The following is a 19,845-nucleotide window of genomic DNA, read 5'->3' as shown; positions in this document are numbered from 1 at the left end:
AAAAAAAAAAAAAAAAAAAAAAAAAAAAAAAAAAAAAAAAAAAAAAAAAAAAAAAAAAAAAAAAAAAAAAAAAAAAAAGAAGTAGAGGCCAAAGAGAACAATGGCTTTGAGAGGAAGACAAAATCAAGGACATGAGATGAGACCACAACAACAAGAACACATCCTTTTGTCCCTGTGGCCTTTGCTTAGACCAGAAATCACCCAACCACACATTCACTTCAAATCTCATCATTGTCTCCATAATTATTATATTCTTTTATTTATTTTTATATATAATGTTTTTAATGCATATGTTTGTTTAGCTTTTGATTAGCATTTGATCTCCAACAACCTAGGTATAGTTATTGCTAATAATGAGCAAAAATTCATAAGCTCAGTGACTAACTCAAACAAAATATATATTAAAAATGAACATTTGTTGATTGTTCTAACTATTAAGAATTGTATCAAATTACTGAATTAGTTAACCGTTCTTATGTTTTCATACATCTTTCAATATCTTGACTTATTAGCAAAAAAATAACAACTGATCATTATCATAACAAACACATTCATGAGCTTAAAATTTGAACTCAGAACTAAAGACAAGCATATCATAAATACTTAACTCCAAATTGATCTTCAAATCTTAATTTTAACTTGCGATTCTTGACTAATAATTAAAATAATTTAAAGATAACTCGATTATAATGCCATTGAGCGTATTGTGGTTTATGCTTCTTCGTCAAGACTCATACACATAGCTAATGAGTATCTCATGCAATGATCATCCCTTTTCCACACTCTTTATTAGTCTCGAAACGTCTCTCTTCTTCTTACTCATCACTTAAAAAAAAAACAAAAACAAAAACACATATCGTCTTGTTCAAGTGTATAGAATCATTGTGTTCTCAAAAATTTCCGACCTTGATTAGAGTGAAACAAACCTAATAAAGGGTCAATACAAATGATATCTCTTACAGAAGAAGGAAGTAGCAACAAGATCCTTGTGGCGATCTCTTTGGACCGTGACGAGAGCCAAAATGTTCTATCTTGGGCCATCAATGTTCTTGCTAAACCGAATGACACCATTGTTGCTCTTCATCTTCTTGGTTAATCTCTAAACCTAAATTTCTCTGTTTTTTTTTTCTCTCTACGGCAATTGATCATTTGACTAATTGGTAAACTATAATTGTTGCTGCATGTAGCTGGTGAAGAACCGAGAAAGTTGCCGATGAAGAAGAAGAAAAGAACTCAAATTCGGCGTGCCAAAGCTCATGTTATCTCCATGCTTGCAGAGTTTGCTTACACTTGCTGCCACAACCAGGTACTAATACTACTACTTCCTTGGAAAAATTGACGCACGACAAATTTTAAACCGGACTAAACCGGAAATTTTAGAGCTTTTTCAATTAGAAACCGACGCCACACGCACAAATTCTCTGGACTATATGCGTCGAAGCAGAGGAAAACACTATAATAACACACACAAAACTAACATATACTTATTTCTTAATTACGAATCCTCCCATAATATTAATACCGTTATTATAATATTGGTAATAATTTCCTGAAAAGTTACAATAACCACATTGACTAGGTGAATTTGGAAGCCAAGGTAGGGTTTAGCTCAAACATCGGAAGAGGACTCGTAGATGAAGTCAAGTCTATTTCTGCGCACTATCTTTTCCTTTCCCGACCAACCCCTCACGAATTCAGGTATAAACCGGAAATTTCCCGATCCGGTTTACAAAATCCATAATCCAATTCCTAATCCTTGTAATAAAAACTCGTTTGTGTGTTTTCCATGATTTAGGATATGGAATGACATCACAAGATATGTTTCCGACTTTGCACCATCAAGTTGCTCTGTTATCTTAGTCGGAAATCAAAGAAAACCGCATAAAGACTGTTACTCCGAATCTTCTATTTCTCGAGGTTAGCTAGATCATATTAATATTTCATCAAGTTTGGTTCTAAAATTTGGTTAGCGGATTCATGCAACAAAGACTAACAAATATGTTTTTTTCTTAAGACATAAAGAGTGAGAAGTATTCACCACGCAGTGTACTAAACGCTTTATCAAGAGATTCGCTTAGCTCATCCGGCGATGATGCTTCAAGTTTCAACGGTTCAATGGTCTCTTCTAGCTTCACTTCGCCTTCAGAGAAACCAAAACATAAGCCAATGTCTCCCTACAGATTCATATCTTCTCTTATCATGAACTCTCCTCTAAGAAAATGGAGAGGAAGCGAGACTAAGAACAACCCTAAACCTAAACCTCTAATGCAATGCTTCACTTACAACGAGATCTCTAAAGCCACTAATGATTTTCATCAAGGTAAAAATTAAAACTTTGGATTAACCCAAGACAGTAATATTGAATAATTTAATCTAAGTTTTTAAATTAAATTACAGAGAACATAGTAGGCATAGGAGGCTACTCTGAAGTGTACAGAGGAGATTTATGGGATGGAAGAAGAATAGCAGTGAAGAGATTAACAAAGGAGAGTGGTGACATGAACAAAGAGAAAGAGTTTCTTACAGAACTCGGCATCATCAGTCATGTATCTCATCCCAACACTGCTCTTCTCTTAGGTTGTTGTGTTGAGAGAGGTCTCTATCTTGTCTTCAGGTTCTCCGAGAATGGAACCTTGTACTCTGCATTGCACGGTAAATTAATTAACCTCAGATTACTTTCTCAAAACACTATTTAGTTACAAACAATGGATTAGTTTTGTAATTTATACTGCCAAAAAAAATCAAAACAGAGAAGGAAAACGGATCGCTAGATTGGCCTATACGGTACAAAATTGCGGTTGGAGTTGCTCGAGGGCTTCATTATCTTCACAAACGCTGCAACCACCGGATCATTCACCGCGATATCAAATCTTCCAATGTCTTACTTGGACCCGATTACGAACCGCAGGTGAGCTTTCTTGCCATGAAAGGATCTCATATCCGGTCTATCCATCATAAATGTGTGACAATTTGATTTGTTTTTTTTTATTGTGGTATATACAGATAACCGATTTTGGATTGGCGAGATGGTTACCTAACAAATGGACTCACCATGCGGTTATACCGGTTGAAGGAACCTTCGGTTATCTAGCACCAGAGTCCTTAATGCAAGGAACCGTAGACGAGAAAACCGACATCTACGCGTTTGGCATTCTCCTTCTAGAGATCATAACCGGACGAAGACCGGTTAATCCCTCTCAGAAGCACATTCTCTTATGGGTACAATAAATTCTAGTCATACCTACTTGTGTGCCTTTTTTGACACGATATAGTGCCCTCTAGTTGGCATAGAGGCTTCCTAGTTGAGGTTTTTAGATTCTTCTTATTTCAGATATATATGTAAGTCCTAACATTGAATCGTTAATGAACAGGCGAAACCGGCGTTGGAGACAGGTAACACAAGAGACTTGGTTGATCCAAAATTGCAAGATAAGTACGATGATCAACAGATGAACAGGCTTGTCCTTACAGCTTCGCATTGTGTTCAACAGTCGCCGATATTACGACCAACCATGACTCAGGTTGGTTACATATTCTTTTTTTTTTTTTTGAATTTCAGGTTGGTTACATATTCAATATATACCAATCTTAAAATTTAGAACCATGATGTCCAATAACCGAATTCGTGTGGAATATTAATTTTGTGAAGTTTTGAGTAAAGGTATTGGAGTTGCTAACAAATGGGAATGAGGCTGAGATTGCAAAGAGCTGGAGAATGCCTAAGGATATGACTAATGACGATGGTGATAATGATGAGTGGGATGAGTATTCTATGATTTTCGGATATGATCTTCCTTTGGATTCTTCATTTTGATATTTTTGTTTATATCTAATATATATCTACTGATTTCTTTTATATAGATTTTTGTGTTTATTAAAATTCTTTTGTATCCTAGGAGATCTTTAACGTTTCATCCATTATGTATCAAAATCACAACAAATAGAAATAAGTTACTTATATCATGGTTTTAACCAAATTAACGACCGTTTTAGTTTGTTTTTCGTTTAAAGATACAACTAGATACTAACCCGCGGTCGGGCTGAACATTTTTTTAATAAAACTTTGTAATACTTTATTTTATTATAATGTTATTTATAATAATTTGTGATTAAAAATTTAGTTTGCTTATATTATAATTTTTGTATTTTAAAATTGTTTATTAAAAACCTGTCAATAAAAAAGTTATATGTAATAAATAAAATTGTTTAAACTTTTGTCAACTAAATACAATTCTTACTAACATATAAAAAAGAGCAACTAATTATAGCTAGTAAAAGTTCTAAAATGTCTCTTTGAAACCAATATTCATTGTTATTTTATGTGGTTTCTTTTTTTTGTTTGTAATAATTTTAACCTGTGGTGGAATATTTTTTTGATAAAATTTATAGCTGTATATTTTATTCGGTTTGGTTTTTAAAATGTTACCTGTTAATTTTTTAAGTATGAATTAATTTTGATTCGGATAGATTTTTTTTACTTTTTTACAATTTATTTTATTTGATGTGTCCCTGATTTTCATTTTTTATTATTCATATTTATTTAATTAATTAATCTTAATTAAGGTTTTTAATGGCAATTGAATGTAATTTTTACATATTTTAAGGTTAGTTTCATATTTGTACTTCTCAATTAATATAGTAGGATAAAATTTGTAGTTGTAGATTTTGTTTGATTAGATTTTTAAAATCTTAATTGTAAATTTTTTTTCTAATACAGATTAGTTTTGATTATAAAAGATTTTTTGTTACTTTTTTACAATTTATTTTATTTAAAGTATCCTCAATTTTCGTTTTTTAAATTGATTATATTTATTTAATTAATTTATTAATTTTAATTAAGTTTTCTAATAGCAATTGAATGTAATTTTTTACACGGTTTGTTTCATATTTGTACTTCTCAATTAATATAGTAGGAAGCACATAATTTTTATAACACAAAGCTAAAGCATATATATAACAGTCATGGTTCCAAGTTTTACTAATTAAGAGTACTTATAAATAAAATCAATTAACAGAGTTAGCCAAAACGAATCTCAACATCTTTCTTCTAGATTAAGTAAAAAGATCACTGTATCCCATGTTATGCGTGTGTCCGTTGTGTGTATATAGATAGAATAAGATGCATGACTTTGTCGTAATCGTATAATTCATAGAAAGAAAGAAAACAAAAAAAAGCAGTAGAACTTTAATCCAATAAGAAAAGAAAGCAATAGTATGGATGAATCAAAATGGTGACAGTTTTTGGTAGAATTTGTAATAACATATAATTCAACCCGAAAGAAAGAAAAATAAGAAAGCAATAGTATGTATCTAAATGGTGACAGTTTTGTCGTGGGAAATTCATAATAGCATATTAAATACAGGAAAAATCAATACATCAATTGAGACTAATTCAAATATTTTAGCGTTGAAGCTAAGAAAAAAACAAAGAGTGTTGATTTTGTTATTAATTAAACTTAAGCCATGTTTTGTATGTTAATTCTTGTAGTATTTTTGTTATGTTTTGCACTGATATTAATCTATCTAGTGGGAGATGGCCGGAACTGTTAAGATATGGATTAAGGGTGCAGAAGTGGACCACGAAGAACAGTCCTTGGGCCGGCGATGCACGTGGTTAGGGTGTGGTCGGACCCTCCACTTGTCTCCTGTTCGAGTCCAGTCTATGTCGGACCCACTTTGGGCCACGCAGGTCCCTCTTTCATGGAGCCATTTAATAATAATCATTTCTTCTTCTTTCTTCCCAATTTATTGGTTCAACTGTTAACAAGTTTTTTTTTTCCCTTTAAATGTGACACTGTGCCTCTCTGTTACCTCTTTTTGTGGGAGTGTACACGATTTAAAGATTGCTTTGTTTGACAAAAAAAAAGGGTTTCCAAAATCTCACGAGTCCATGACGATAAAGTTATGAAGTATAAGCATTTCGCCGTAGAGAGTTTTGTGTCACTAATCACCGGTACTATTCTTATTTAATTCTTTTTGGTCACAGCATTACAAGTTTAAATCCAAGGTTTAATTTGTAACGCTCTTAAAAGATGATGAAAATACTACGTGTTTATTATGTAGATGTCATGTCATCCCCTCTACTAATATTTTTCATGCGGTGTTACTCTCTGACTCGTCTCGATTTTAGTATAACGTTCAATGGAATATATATATAGATTCACACACGAATTATACGCGTTATCATGCAAACTTGTAAATGTATTCATAAAAGAAATTTTGAATAAAGAAAGACTAAAAATCATTTATTAGAAAAGAGACTACTCCTTAATCATATAATTAGTACATAATAGACAATAAGTTTGGTTGAATTTACCAAACGAGCTTAATCCAATGTTAATTAGGGGAAATCGACCACACTAATCCAATTCATTCGTGACACTCAACATCGAACTTTTAATTTTTTGTTTTTCTTTGTTTAAAATAAATCAAACTTTAGTTCTATGTATTGTCAAAACTTTGCTTTAATGCGCTATTATTAACGTTATTATGATTGTATATATGTGGCCCCAAAGCACTCGTAGCCACTATTTGCAAATCTCAAGCTTACCTTACAACAAAATATCCTGCCTAATCTGCCCCTTGCATCAAGGTGTCCGAACCCACTTGGACGGTAGAAGTCTCACTCAACTAAAAATATCGCAATCCAAAGTACTCCCTCTTGCGTAATGGGTTATATTTATAATTTTTTTTTGGTATCAATGTGAAGTGTATGTTAGTATGTATAAAATAATTTTATATACATTTCATAAAAAGTAGCTTGGTAACAATTAAAGGATTACAGAGCTCGCATGAAATTGGAAGAGAGTACATGAGTTTAGAAGCATTTTGTATATACTCCGCAAATTCATAATTTTTCTTATATCATACGTATACAAGACCAGTAAACAAAAAATAAACTTAAAACGTTTATTGATGTTTTTTCGTACTATGATATTAAATTTTTAATTATGGTAGATCAATATAATTATGTAAACATCTTTAATGAAGAAAATAAATAAAAACTCCCGCTCTAACTTTTTTAGCCTCCTTAAATGAATCTTAACTTAGGTCCGAGATTGTTTGTCTAAATGGCTATTGGCATGTTAGAATCAATATTCTTAATTGTATATAATACGCAGATAGTGATCATACCAATAAAATCACCGATCACTAACGACAAACATATCACAGTTCAAATTGACTTTGACCTTTATCTGACGATAATAATCACGTTCTTACATAAAGGTGAGAGAGATCGAGATAAAGATTAAACAGATTGGCTGTACAGAAACCCAAAAGGCAAAGTTTTATGAAGTCTCGGACAAAACCCATTAATTGCAATCTTTCCTTCTTTTTCCTCCGATCGATCTATTCCCGTAAAAAGCAACTGTTTTCACTTACTCTTGCGAAAGTTCCAAATATTTTCGATCATAAACTACCTTCATGAATCAATATCAATGGTATGTTCGGAAAAAAGAAAACGATTTACAAATCATATTAACCACCTAATTTATAGTTTGAAAGATTTTTTAAAAATATCACATTTCTGATCTCTTACAAGTGCTTCTCTTGCATGGGAGACAAAAATACATGGATTAGATTAATCAAAGATAATTATTTTTGTTTTATGAAAACAAACACTTGTGCAAGTTGTTGTACTGTGACCTAAAAATCTCCCATAATTCTCTATATTAATAAATATCATAGTTTGTGTTTTTATGCCACTAAAACAATTAACAAGCCAAACTCCACCTAATCTTTCAAGATATTTAAGCGACAAGACAACCTCAGCCAATAGAAATTATAATTACCAAATTATATGATTTCTTATAATTAGAATTACCAAATTATATGATTTGGTATTTTATCTTTCAAGATATTTTAGCGACAAGACAACATTAGCCAATCGAAATTATCCTTACCAAATTATATGATTTTTTATAACATTTCTAAAGAAAAAATAAGCATACATAATATATATCAAAGAAGAAAAGAAAAAAAAAGTTACAGCCTTATAGTGGCAGTGAGAGAGCGCGTAAAAAAAAGTAAACGGGTAAAAGAGGATAAGATTATTTGTCTACGGTAAGACTCACTATACTTATTATACATCTCCCAGTAAATCGAACGGTGGAAGATGAGAGTTTTGATGTTGATTATTTTATCTCCACCGTAGACTTTTTTTTGAATCAGAACGTTGGTACGACACCGTACTGTGCGGCGGCTGAAGCATAAACATGACTGAAGAAAACGTCGTCGTTCTCAGTCTCTGTTCTTTTAGCAAACCTACCTTTGATCCTTGGCCTTGACTCTGCATAAGCTTTTCTCGAAGCGTAACGAATCGTCTTCTCAAACTTCCTGTTCTTTCTCTTCTCTCTGTACCTCAAAACCCTAGCTTCCCTATCCATAGAGCTCGTCTGATCACCACCAGTAGTCGTAGTCGCCGCCGTCGAGGAAGTAGTGATCGTGCTCCGGTTAAACGGGATAGAGATCTCAGAAACAGAGTTGTTGTTGGTGTTGTTTCCGTCAGGGACTACACCGTATTCGAGTGAAGAAGTCGAAAGCAGAGAGCTTTGATCAGCAGGGACTACACCGTAGCTCAATGATTGAGTTGGGTAAGTGAAAGAAGAGAGCTTTGATCTGCAGAAGTCTATATCGAAGCAATGATCATTGATGTTAGTTAACGGAAGCGGCTCTGTTTTGGTCTGTACCGGAACAAGACTATCTCCACCGGACGGTTGCTGATGATGATGATGACTCAACGAGTTCGGGAACTCGAAATCAATGAGACGGTCGAAGTCAGAGAACATAAAGTCGGAACCTTTCATGTTTTCAGTTCCGATTTCGATCTTAGCCGGTTCGTTGAAGTCGTTAGGAAGCAGCCAGGGACATAAACCGAGATCATCGTTCATAACCGGAACAGAGCCGGTTAAGTCGACGGTGGTGGAAGACCCGAGGATGCCAAAAGTGGAAGAAGGAGAGATTTTTGCGACGGCTGAGTCGAAGAAAGACTCTACAGGGACACGTTCGTGACGGCTAGCGAGTGGGTTAGCAGAGTGGATATCGGAGTCACAGGTGACGCAGAGAGCTGCGGCGTCGGCTTTGCAAGTGACGGCGGCGGGAGCTTGTTCGCAGACTTCGCAAACCCACACGCGCTCGTGGCGGGTGAAGGAGTGGATTCTCGTGTCGCATGTTATGCAGAGGAAAGCTGTGTCAACTCGGCAGAAGACGGCGGCGGTTACTGATTTACAAGCGTCACAGGAACGCGCCGCCGCGCCCCAACCGCCGGAGATTGATTTGATGCTCTCTAAGCTGAATCCCATTAACTAACTCTTTTTTTTCTTCTTCTTCTTGAATTCACAAAACTCTCTCTGTTTCTCTCTCTCTTTCTTTGAAGTTTGGGAAAACTGAAAGCTTGAGAATGTGNAGATCTCAGAAACAGAGTTGTTGTTGGTGTTGTTTCCGTCAGGGACTACACCGTATTCGAGTGAAGAAGTCGAAAGCAGAGAGCTTTGATCAGCAGGGACTACACCGTAGCTCAATGATTGAGTTGGGTAAGTGAAAGAAGAGAGCTTTGATCTGCAGAAGTCTATATCGAAGCAATGATCATTGATGTTAGTTAACGGAAGCGGCTCTGTTTTGGTCTGTACCGGAACAAGACTATCTCCACCGGACGGTTGCTGATGATGATGATGACTCAACGAGTTCGGGAACTCGAAATCAATGAGACGGTCGAAGTCAGAGAACATAAAGTCGGAACCTTTCATGTTTTCAGTTCCGATTTCGATCTTAGCCGGTTCGTTGAAGTCGTTAGGAAGCAGCCAGGGACATAAACCGAGATCATCGTTCATAACCGGAACAGAGCCGGTTAAGTCGACGGTGGTGGAAGACCCGAGGATGCCAAAAGTGGAAGAAGGAGAGATTTTTGCGACGGCTGAGTCGAAGAAAGACTCTACAGGGACACGTTCGTGACGGCTAGCGAGTGGGTTAGCAGAGTGGATATCGGAGTCACAGGTGACGCAGAGAGCTGCGGCGTCGGCTTTGCAAGTGACGGCGGCGGGAGCTTGTTCGCAGACTTCGCAAACCCACACGCGCTCGTGGCGGGTGAAGGAGTGGATTCTCGTGTCGCATGTTATGCAGAGGAAAGCTGTGTCAACTCGGCAGAAGACGGCGGCGGTTACTGATTTACAAGCGTCACAGGAACGCGCCGCCGCGCCCCAACCGCCGGAGATTGATTTGATGCTCTCTAAGCTGAATCCCATTAACTAACTCTTTTTTTTCTTCTTCTTCTTGAATTCACAAAACTCTCTCTGTTTCTCTCTCTCTTTCTTTGAAGTTTGGGAAAACTGAAAGCTTGAGAATGTGTGAGAGTTGGGTATTTGATTTGCTTAAGATGATCTGTCATGCCCAGTCGGACAGAGAAGACTCAGTTTGTTTTATCGAATTATTATGTGACACGTGGATATATTACGTCCACATAAAATAAAATCGAGTTACGGTATGGGTTTTGTTTTTATTTACTTATTAATAATTGTTTTTTTTTTTTTTTATAATTTCCTTTGTGATGGAGATATATATATGGTTACGTAGAAAATAAAATTAGGCTGACAAGAAACCAGCTAAATATATAAATTAATTAGGCTGGAATCTGAGTATCGTAATTTGTTTATTTTTATGTCGGAGAATCTTTTTTTTTTTTTGTTAATTAACCCAAAAATTGTTATGAAATTTATCTGTTGTTATTGATTGGTTTAGTTATCTTTTGTTAAGAGTAGATGAAAAGAAACAAAAAAATTTGTCTGATAGTGTTTTGTTTTCAATTATATGTAAAAAAATAAGTATAACCGTAAACCTTAAAAACATAAAAACTTAACTAGTTGCATGTTACGTTACAAATGTATCGGATAAATGATTTTGACAAATAACAATTCAAAAGGCTTTTACTTGTAATATGGCTAACTATGTTACTAAACACATATATATGTCGTGTTTTCATGTAATTATATAGCATTGGTTATCTTCATCCCAATTTGTTTATATTTCATATAAAACTTATATAGTTATTAATGATCATTCCCGAGATTCAGGTATTAAGATTGTTAAAGATTCTTCTCTTATTTCTTATTTGCTTTTACTTATATAGTTACTAGCAATTGATCCGCGCGTAGCGTGAAAGTTAAATGAAGGTATATTTCGAATTTTTTTTGTGTGTATTATTTTTTGGTTATGTAAATTTATCTTTATATCTGTTTTGTATTTGATTTGGGTAATTATGTTGTTTGTTGGATACTCTTTTAAAAAAATAGGTTTTGCAGTAAGTATAATTTAGTATGCTTTTTACTTTTCAAAATTTGAGATCATCTTCTGTGTTTTTTTTAATGTTTTTTAAAATAATTATGATGAGAATTAACATTGTGTACTTAAAGTTGTTGTTTTGTTGTAATTGATAGTTCTGATTAATTTATTATTATTTTTTATTTTGTCATTGTCTAGTATTTGGCCCGTGCTTAGTGCACAAAGTTTGATTAGGGTGTGATATGTGTTTTTTGGTGGATATTTATAAAGTGTTTGTTATTTTTTCTTTATTGTTATTTTCTCTTTATATCTTGGTTGCTATTTTTTGGGTGTTTTTCTTTTTTGAAAAATGGTCATTTTGGCTTCTTTTTTTTTGACAAACAAAAAAGATAGAGGTCATTTTGGCTTTCTTGTTTCCTTTTTTTTTTTTCATTAAGTACAATCTACTGTGTAGCTTTACATTTTTATTTTACATTAGTATTGTTTAATTTAAAATTTGGTTTTGTTTTTCAGTTATTTAAATTGCATATTTGTAGATTATAATGTATAAGTTGATTTCTAGTTGTAATTGTTTTTTTTACCTGTTATCCGTTTGATTGCTTTTTTTTTGTATGTTTCTATATGTGGTTGTAGTTCCTTGTTTTTTAAAAAATATGTATTAAATGAAATGTGTGATAATGTTTGTCAATTTTTTTTTTTGTGATTGTGTTACAAAGTTTGTAAGTTAGTAATTTTTTATAAGGTTTTTAATTTACTTACATTTGGGTGTTTATATATATATATATATTTTTTTTCTTACATTGATTGGGTCCAAATATCCGTTTAGGCCTTTAAAAGTAGTGGTGTTTTGGGTCTAGATTGGGTTTTATTGATTTGAGGATGTATTTGCCCTTTTGGGAAATAGCCTGTGTCTTGTAGTTGTGTTTTTTCTTCTTTGTTGTATATTGGTTGTTGGACGGAATGATGTGTATCAATATGTCAATCAAAAGGATAGTAGTAAGCTTGTAAATCTTATTTTGATGGGCGTTCTTCGTTTTGAAGCATTCATTGTGTCGATACAGAAAATTTTAATTTTGTTGGCGCCTTTGGGAAGGTTTCGTCTTGGCTTCGCATTGGTGGTGGATAATTGGTGCTCCCCTGGTTAGTTCGTTGACCGTCTGTGCTAATTGGTTCTCCCATGTGTACCTTTCATTCTCTAATTAAGTAATCGACTCTTTTAAGAAGCTTGTTGTAATTTAAGTTTCATTAGGACCATCTCAGTATTTGGCTGGATTTACTCGGTTTTCTTATTTGCTCTTTTTGAAATTTTTTGTTTTTTGTGGATTTCTGTTTGCGTATATACTGATTCTGAAATACTACTGGTTCTGCTGTTTTTTGCTACTTTTTGGGAGCCTTGGTTTTGGCTCGATTGCATTTACTAATCTTTTTTAAGCGTCTCTTTTGTGGTTTGCTAGTGTCTGCATCTCTTACCTTTTTTTTTAGTTTGGTGATAGATGTCTCAACATGTGCCAAATTAGGTTTACTCTGTTTTAGTTTCGTTACCTTCATCCTGTTTTTTTTTCCTAATTCCCCTGTTTTGATCGGTCTTCCCTTTGTACTTTTGCGACCTTGTTTTTGTTTGCTGTATTTTCCTTTGAAGTTGTTCTTCGTGCATAACAATTTTATATCTTATAGGTAAACACCATTTTGCTAATATCTTTATCCTCGTGTTCATAGTTGTTCGTAATATCTGTGACTTATGTTGGCATGCTGCGCTATTGATTTTCATAAGTTGTTTCCTTTTTTGTTGTATTTTCAATTGTTTGAGATTGGACACATCAACATAATATTTGAATAAAAGAACTTGTAAAGAACTCTTACATTGGAAATATAGGTCATCATTAAAGGATGATAACATTCATAAATCATATTGTCGATCGTTTAGCTAAAAGAAGAAGAAAAATTTGATCATCTGTTTGTAGTAGTAGCAATGAGGGATCCTATTTTCTATGTCAGTGAGGCTACAGATGATTGTTGGTTGAACTTCTCTCAATGTAGTGAAGTAGCGTTGTAGTTTTTGCACATTGATTTTGTGTAAGGACTTCTTGTTATTTTCCAACATTGATCACCCTTTGCTTTGTTTTCTTTCCAGCCTAGTTTATCCAGCCACAGTTGGCCTTCCTTAGTGTCACCCCTGCATAACTTCACAATCCCGTAAAGATAAATATTGTTTGCATAATTACCTTCTACTGCCTTTTTCAAGTGTTCCAACTCTTCTTTTGTGTTGTTGTTGTGAAAATACTCCTGGATTCCTTTGATATAGTGTGCCTCCACATTTCCACTTGCAATGCATTTTACCATTAGATCTTGGTACTTGCTTATTGCTGCTAGTGGTCTTAGGTTGATATTTTTGTAAACTCGATGATTTTGGGCTGCCTTTGCAAGGTCTGGTGATGCTAGCATAATATGCCTGACCATTTTTCGTGAAATCCAAGAAGCTCTTGAGATTATATCTCCGAGCACGTCGTTTTGTAGTACGTCAAGTGAGTAGAGTGTGTTTTGTTGCATTTTTTGGAAGTTGTAGAGTATATTTTTCTACTATTTTTCTTCCGTCCTTTATAGAATCGACATTTGTTGCAGTTACGTTTGTGTGTGTTAAAAATATTAATGTCGAGCTGCCACTTTTTAGTTTAATTGGACCTTTGATATTGACGTCGTTATGAGTTATGCTCGTTACCTTCTTAATCATTAATTTAGGACTTCATTGTATGAGTTATTTGGTTTAGTGGGGTTTGATTTTAATTTTTCGATCCTTTTATTTTTTCTTACGTTTTTAAATTATGGACATTTATAACTTCTTAAAGGAAATTACAATGGGAATACATATGTTCTCTACCGGGAATATAATTTGTCATTTATATTTATGATAAATAAGAAGTGTGGTTGAATTTTTTTTCTAGATTGTTATAAACATTTTTTGACCTCATTTAAATTTTTAGTCTATACTTTGTTTCCCTCTGCTGTCCGTTTAGAATGCGTTTCTATTTGAGAGTCCGACCCCTCTTTTTTTTAAAACTTTTTTTCCTTTATTTGTTTAATGTGTGTTATGGATTTTTTTAGTTTTTTTTTTTTGGCTTAAGTTGTGTTGGAAATATTTATTTTTCCTTTTAAGTAGCGGTTGGACTTGAAATTTAGAGTATATTATTTTCCGAAAAAGAACTTTAATTTAGTTATATTCGCTGTTGAAATTAAACTTTCTTTCTTTCAATGAATCGAGCCATATAGTAGTATAGTAGGAAAAATAGCCACTCCTATGAATTTTTATTATTATTTGAAAGAGCGTTTTATTTAGTTAAACATAATGGGGAAATTATTTTAGTTTTTTTTCCCTCCCTGTTAGATTGTCTATTGTGTAATCTACTAATGATAATGGCAGACTTGGATTCTCCCGCTCTGTTTCAGTCTAACTTGACGCAGATGCTTAACGGGTGTCCTTATCTGGAGGTAATTTGTTAAAAGCTTGCTGAGGCGTTGGTCAGAAGAAGCCAGAAAGTGTGAAAATTGAATTTGAGTTTTATATTCTTGTGATGCTTGCAGTCTCTGCAACTTAATATCCGATGTATCCTAGTAGATGCCACAGCTTTCCAGTCTGTTAGATTCTCCTTGCCAGAAACTCTCAAACTTCTAAGGTTACAACCATTGCTTGAGTCTGAGGCCATTCTTCTCATGAACAGATTCAAAGTCACTGAAACTTGTTTATCTCAGGCTAATTATAGTGCCTTCCTTTCTCCTTGGAAACATATCACAAGTGGAAACGTACCCTTAGAAGATGATGAAATGAACCAGTTAGCACGCCAGGATTACCAATGGTGTTGTGCTTTCTGGAGAAGTATGGTAAAACATCAGAGTCAATACAGCTCAAAAAAATGGATTTTGCATCCATGTTTTGGTAAATTAGTGAATAAAAAATGATGCTAACTGATCAAAATCGAGCTTTTACCTTATTCGATTGGAAGGAGAGACCATTCCTGGGTTACCTGATAATAAGTTTCAAAATTAAAAAAAGGATTCAGCAAAATAAGAACAGTCTTCAAAAAAAGACCCTTCAAAGCTCCAACTTCGAACTCAGAGATTCCAATTCATCAACCAAAACCATCAATGTGCAATATTCTTAACAAAAGTATATAATACGAATATATAAGCAATACCACCAACCGTAAATTTCTTTTACTTTGCAAAGCCTGTCTCTTGTGCTGGACTTGATATCTGACAAGCTAATCATAGCTATCATAGGAACTCAAAAGTTTTCAGGGGGTATATATTATAAACGATTTAAGGACATCGTGAAATTAAGATAAAATATGATCCTAAAGATAATTGAACAATTATAAAGCTAGCAATCTACGATACTATACAAAAATTATTGACGTCCTAGCCAAACAAAGATAGTCGTTCTTATCTTACTAAAAGAAGCTAATGATAAAAATGAAACAAACAGGTCCACACCTCCATTACAACATGAAAATCCATAGACTGCATCAAGCCCTCCAAGTTTTTGCAGTTTCTCCTTGAACATTCCTCCAGCTTTTTCACAGTACCAGAGGTATCTGGATGAAGAAGAACAATATAAATTATTAGCAAGAAAAAATATAGATCAATTATAATCTTGTGTAGGATCTACAACCGGCTACACATCTGTTAAACTGAATCACTGGAAGCAAATAAGTCACAGCAGATAACATGGCTTCTCAATTTCTATAACCCTATATAAAGTCAGCAAGTCAATTGTTTCCAACAAAACAGAGAAGATGTTCAAGTACCATCAAAAGAGATTTTGGACAAGGACGCCTTCTCCATATGTGAGCAATTCCCGACGCTTTGCCATCCCTACAATCCTGCATTTGAATCAATGATTTAATTTAAAAAAAAAAACCCAATGATTTCGTGGCATAAACAATTTAGGGAAAGTAAAAGTTGGCTAATTTTTAATTAAATTCACCACCACCAAGATAGAGGAGATTGAAGCCAAACTAATTCTATAGCAACATGCATCATCAAAGAAAATTTCAAAGACAAAGAAAATTATATAAAGCATGAAATTGGAGGAGATGACATTATATAGGACTTAAACTTACGCCAATTGAAGAAAGAGTAGTGGGGCTTGAATTGAAAGAGGGAGCATTGAACATCTTGAATTACCGTTACACAGGAAGACATTACAACAAACATGGAAGACATGGAAGATAGTGAAAGGGTGTGAAGGAGTGGCAAATCCATTAGGTTAACCAGGATGAAAGAATAAAGAAGGGAGGGACGACGCTTCAGGTCGCACAACGGAGACGGCCGAGCGAAGTTTCGTGGAATGAGGTTTTATTTCGTCGGCAAATAAAACATGTATTAATAATAGATTGGGCTTTTAAAGAGATATGGGCCACAAATAGAAACTGTTTAGTGGGTAATGTCGAAAATTGGGTTTAATAAACAGAAAGAGTGGCTGACGTGGCAGCACCAGGAATGAGTAAAAGATAACTTTATATATATAGATTAATGATCATTCCCGAGATTCAGGTATTAAGATTGTTAAAGATTCTTCTCTTATTTTTTATTTGCTTTTTGCGGATGATAGTCTGTTGTTTTGTAAAGCAGAAGAAGAACAATGTTCAACGGTCATGAATATTATAGACAACTATGGTAAAGCGTCTGGTCAGGGGGTAAATTTGGATAAATCCTCTATTATGTTGGGTAAAATGGTGATTTCAGAGGTTAAGGAAAAGGTAAAATCGGTGATTGGAATTTCCGAGGAAGGAGGTATAGACTCCTATTTGGGAATTCCAGAGAGTCTCGGAGGCTCAAAAGTTCAAGTCTTCGGTTACGTTCGAGATAGGTTGAATGACCGGGTGAATGGTTGGACAGCAAAATTTTTATCTAAGGGAGGGAAGGAAGTTTTACTAAAGTCGGTGGCATTGGCCCTTCCTACGCATGTTATGTCTTGTTTCAAACTCCCTCAAGGTTTAATGACCAAGTTGACGAGTGCAATTTCAAATTTCTAGTGGAGTTCTGATGGGAAAGATCGCGGGCTTCACTGGATGGCTTGGGATAAAATGTGTAGAGATAAATCTGAGGGAGGATTGGGATTTCGGGATTGGATACTTTCAATGATGCTTTGTTGGCTAAACAATATTGGCGTTTAATACAGTTTCCAAACTCTCTGTTTGCTCAAGTGTTTAGGGGTCAATATTTCAGAAACAAACATCCGTTGATGGCAAAAAAACCTTATTCTTCCTCATTTGGGTGGAAAAGCATTTTTTTGACTAAAAGTTTAGTGGAAAAAGGTGTCCGTTGGACGGTTGGGTTAAGGTTTAATATTTCGGTTTGGCGTGATCCCTGGATTCCTGATCAACATCCTCGGCCTGCAAATGGTAGGGGACGGCAATTACACCCAGATCTAATGGTAAATCATTTAATTAATCCAGAGACTAAAGAGTGGCATTTACCTATTCTCCATAAATTTATGGATCCGGAAGATATTCAAATTATTAAGAGTTTACCTATTAGCAAATCCTTTAAGCCAGATCAATTGGTGTGACATTATACACATTCCGGTCGGTATTCGGTTAAGTCGGGTTATAAGGTAGCTCAAGCCATGAAGGCCGAAATTGAATTCGGTCCTAACTGTCATGTCCTGAAGGCTGAGGCTTGGAATCTTCCGGTACCACCTAAAATCAGACATTTTTTCTGGCAGATAACATTTGGTTCTCTCTCGGTGACGGTGCGGTTAGCTTCTCGGGGAGTTCATTGTGACACGGTATGTAAGAGATGCGATCTAGCGGCAGAGTCTATTAATCATACTCTCTTTGAGTGTTCTCATTCCCGACAAGTTTGGGATAGGGTCTTCGATGGATTACCCACGGATAAGTTCCCATTTCATTCGGTGTATTCAAATTTAGATTTTATAGATGGTAAAGGGATAGCCCCTATGGCTTTAGGAGCTACTCACAGTTCGACACCGTGGCTGGTTTGGTTCTTATGTAAGGATAGGAATTAAAAAGTTTTTCAAGGGTTACAATCAGAGCCAATAGATATCATTAATCAGGTTTTACGCGAACAATTGTTGTGGGAGGAAGCCCAAACAGCCGCAAGGGTTAGCTCGAGTTCGCCGGAATCCTTGCATACTCCTGAAATGATAATTCATTGTCAAGTTGTGTCAAGTTGATGGGTGGAAATCTACATAACCAAATTCAGGATTGGGATGGTGGTGTGGTGATGGTGCGAATCAGACTTTAGTTATGGGTGTCAGATATCAATGTCGCGGTTCGTCCCCACTTCATTCGGAGCTGGAAGCATTATTATGGGGGATAGAGTGTATCCTTTCCAGAGGCATTGATTGTCGGAGGTTAGAGACGGATTCTGCAGAGTTAGTTGCGATGGTGCAAACTCCAGATGACCGGCCTTTTCTATGCTTCTTGATGAGTTACAGGTTCTTAATGCTTTTTTGCCTCATATTACCTTTTCCAAGATCCCAAAAACATTCAATGTGAAGGCTGATTGTTTAATTTGTTCTTCTAAAATGTTATCGTCGGAAACGATTTTTGTAAACAATTTTTTTCCAGTCTGGCCAACCAATCTTAAAGTTTATATTTTAATTAATGTTAGGTTGAAAAGAAAAAAAAATTATTAATGATCATTCAATTCTTTTTAGTCGAATGACCAAGTATATTCATACATTACAAATGTATTAACGTATATGTATACTTTTTATTTTCCAGCCAATATGAATACTTTATCTTCTAAAAATTATAATTCCGTAGTTGTAGACTTTTTNTTTTTTTTTTTTTTTTTTGGTGAAGACTTTATTATTCGTTGTATCGTATTCGGGATGGGCCCTTTTGCGTGAGGGATATTCATAGAATTTTAAATAATATTGGAGGAAAAAAGGACAGGATGGTCGGCATGATTTAGCAATCTTTATCTATATAGTTCGGCATGTAAGCAAATTTGATTTTTCTTTCTATTTACAGAAACTTTGACTTCGAGTAATCACAACCTTAATATTTCGTTTTACGGTTTTTAGTAATGAAGATTCGGTAATATATTGTCATTTATCAATTAAGCAAGGCACATTTTCTAGTGAGTTTTAAAATAACGTGTTCGAGATTCAATTCTCGTAAGAGATACCTAATATTTTAAAAATATCTTCTACAATAATTTGTTTCGTTTTTTTCTCCCAAAAAAATAGTAATCATAATATTGTTAAAATGATACTTAATTTGATGATATGCTCTTTAGACTTTTATAATGTTTCTCTAATGATATGTGTTATTATAAATTAACGGTCTAATTACAAAAGGAAGATGGAAGTATAAACGCAACCGTTTCTACTTTGAGAAAGTAAAAAATAGGAATAAGTGACACACGATCAGCATTCCAGCATCCTATCCTTATCTATATCCGGAATGACAAAGCTGCTAGAACGCCGGACGAGAGATAGTATAGTACACTCAGAGTCTCAGACGTAACATTATATATACAATAAACTTAATGCCATATATTTGTTTTTATACGACAGTTCTGTCTATATTCAGGCAATGATAT

At 34.5% G+C, this 19,845-nt stretch overlaps 2 protein-coding genes and 1 long non-coding RNA gene across 7 annotated transcripts; 1 reads left to right on the top strand and 2 right to left on the bottom strand.

Annotated features, from left to right (window-relative positions):
- Positions 838-3,979, top strand: LOC104734713 (probable receptor-like serine/threonine-protein kinase At5g57670). Its single transcript, XM_010454349.2, has 10 exons — positions 838-1,091; positions 1,188-1,306; positions 1,580-1,698; positions 1,796-1,917; positions 2,015-2,320; positions 2,398-2,652; positions 2,751-2,908; positions 3,004-3,219; positions 3,372-3,521; positions 3,662-3,979. Exons 1-10 carry the CDS (start codon positions 947-949, stop codon positions 3,812-3,814), a joined length of 1,743 nt encoding a protein of 580 aa, XP_010452651.1. The 5' UTR covers positions 838-946; the 3' UTR covers positions 3,815-3,979.
- On the bottom strand, positions 7,937-10,386 carry LOC104734704 (zinc finger protein CONSTANS-LIKE 5-like). Of its 2 annotated transcripts, none has more exons than XM_019237061.1 (2): positions 9,411-10,386; positions 7,937-8,471 (listed from the first exon to the last, which is right to left on the bottom strand). In XM_019237061.1, the coding sequence occupies exons 1-2, from the start codon at positions 10,239-10,241 to the stop codon at positions 8,169-8,171; spliced, it is 1,134 nt and encodes a 377-aa protein (XP_019092606.1). In that variant the 5' UTR covers positions 10,242-10,386; the 3' UTR covers positions 7,937-8,168. The 2 variants fall into 2 exon arrangements, with proteins under 2 accessions (XP_019092606.1, XP_010452640.1); XM_010454338.2 differs by having other exon boundaries at positions 7,937-9,402; positions 10,342-10,384.
- LOC104734689 lies at positions 14,547-16,627 on the bottom strand. Of its 4 annotated transcripts, none has more exons than XR_759379.2 (5): positions 16,389-16,627; positions 16,074-16,148; positions 15,469-15,860; positions 15,254-15,290; positions 14,547-15,134 (listed from the first exon to the last, which is right to left on the bottom strand). It is a non-coding gene; the product is annotated as an uncharacterized LOC104734689 (long non-coding RNA). The 4 variants fall into 4 exon arrangements; XR_759380.2 differs by having other exon boundaries at positions 15,254-15,537; positions 15,760-15,860; XR_759378.2 differs by having other exon boundaries at positions 15,760-15,860.

This window comes from Camelina sativa, chromosome 2, assembly GCF_000633955.1.
Source record: "Camelina sativa cultivar DH55 chromosome 2, Cs, whole genome shotgun sequence".
Taxonomy (NCBI): Eukaryota; Viridiplantae; Streptophyta; class Magnoliopsida; order Brassicales; family Brassicaceae; genus Camelina; species Camelina sativa.
The sequence above is the reverse complement of the archived record's forward strand: the minus strand, read 5'-3'. Positions and strand labels throughout refer to the sequence as shown.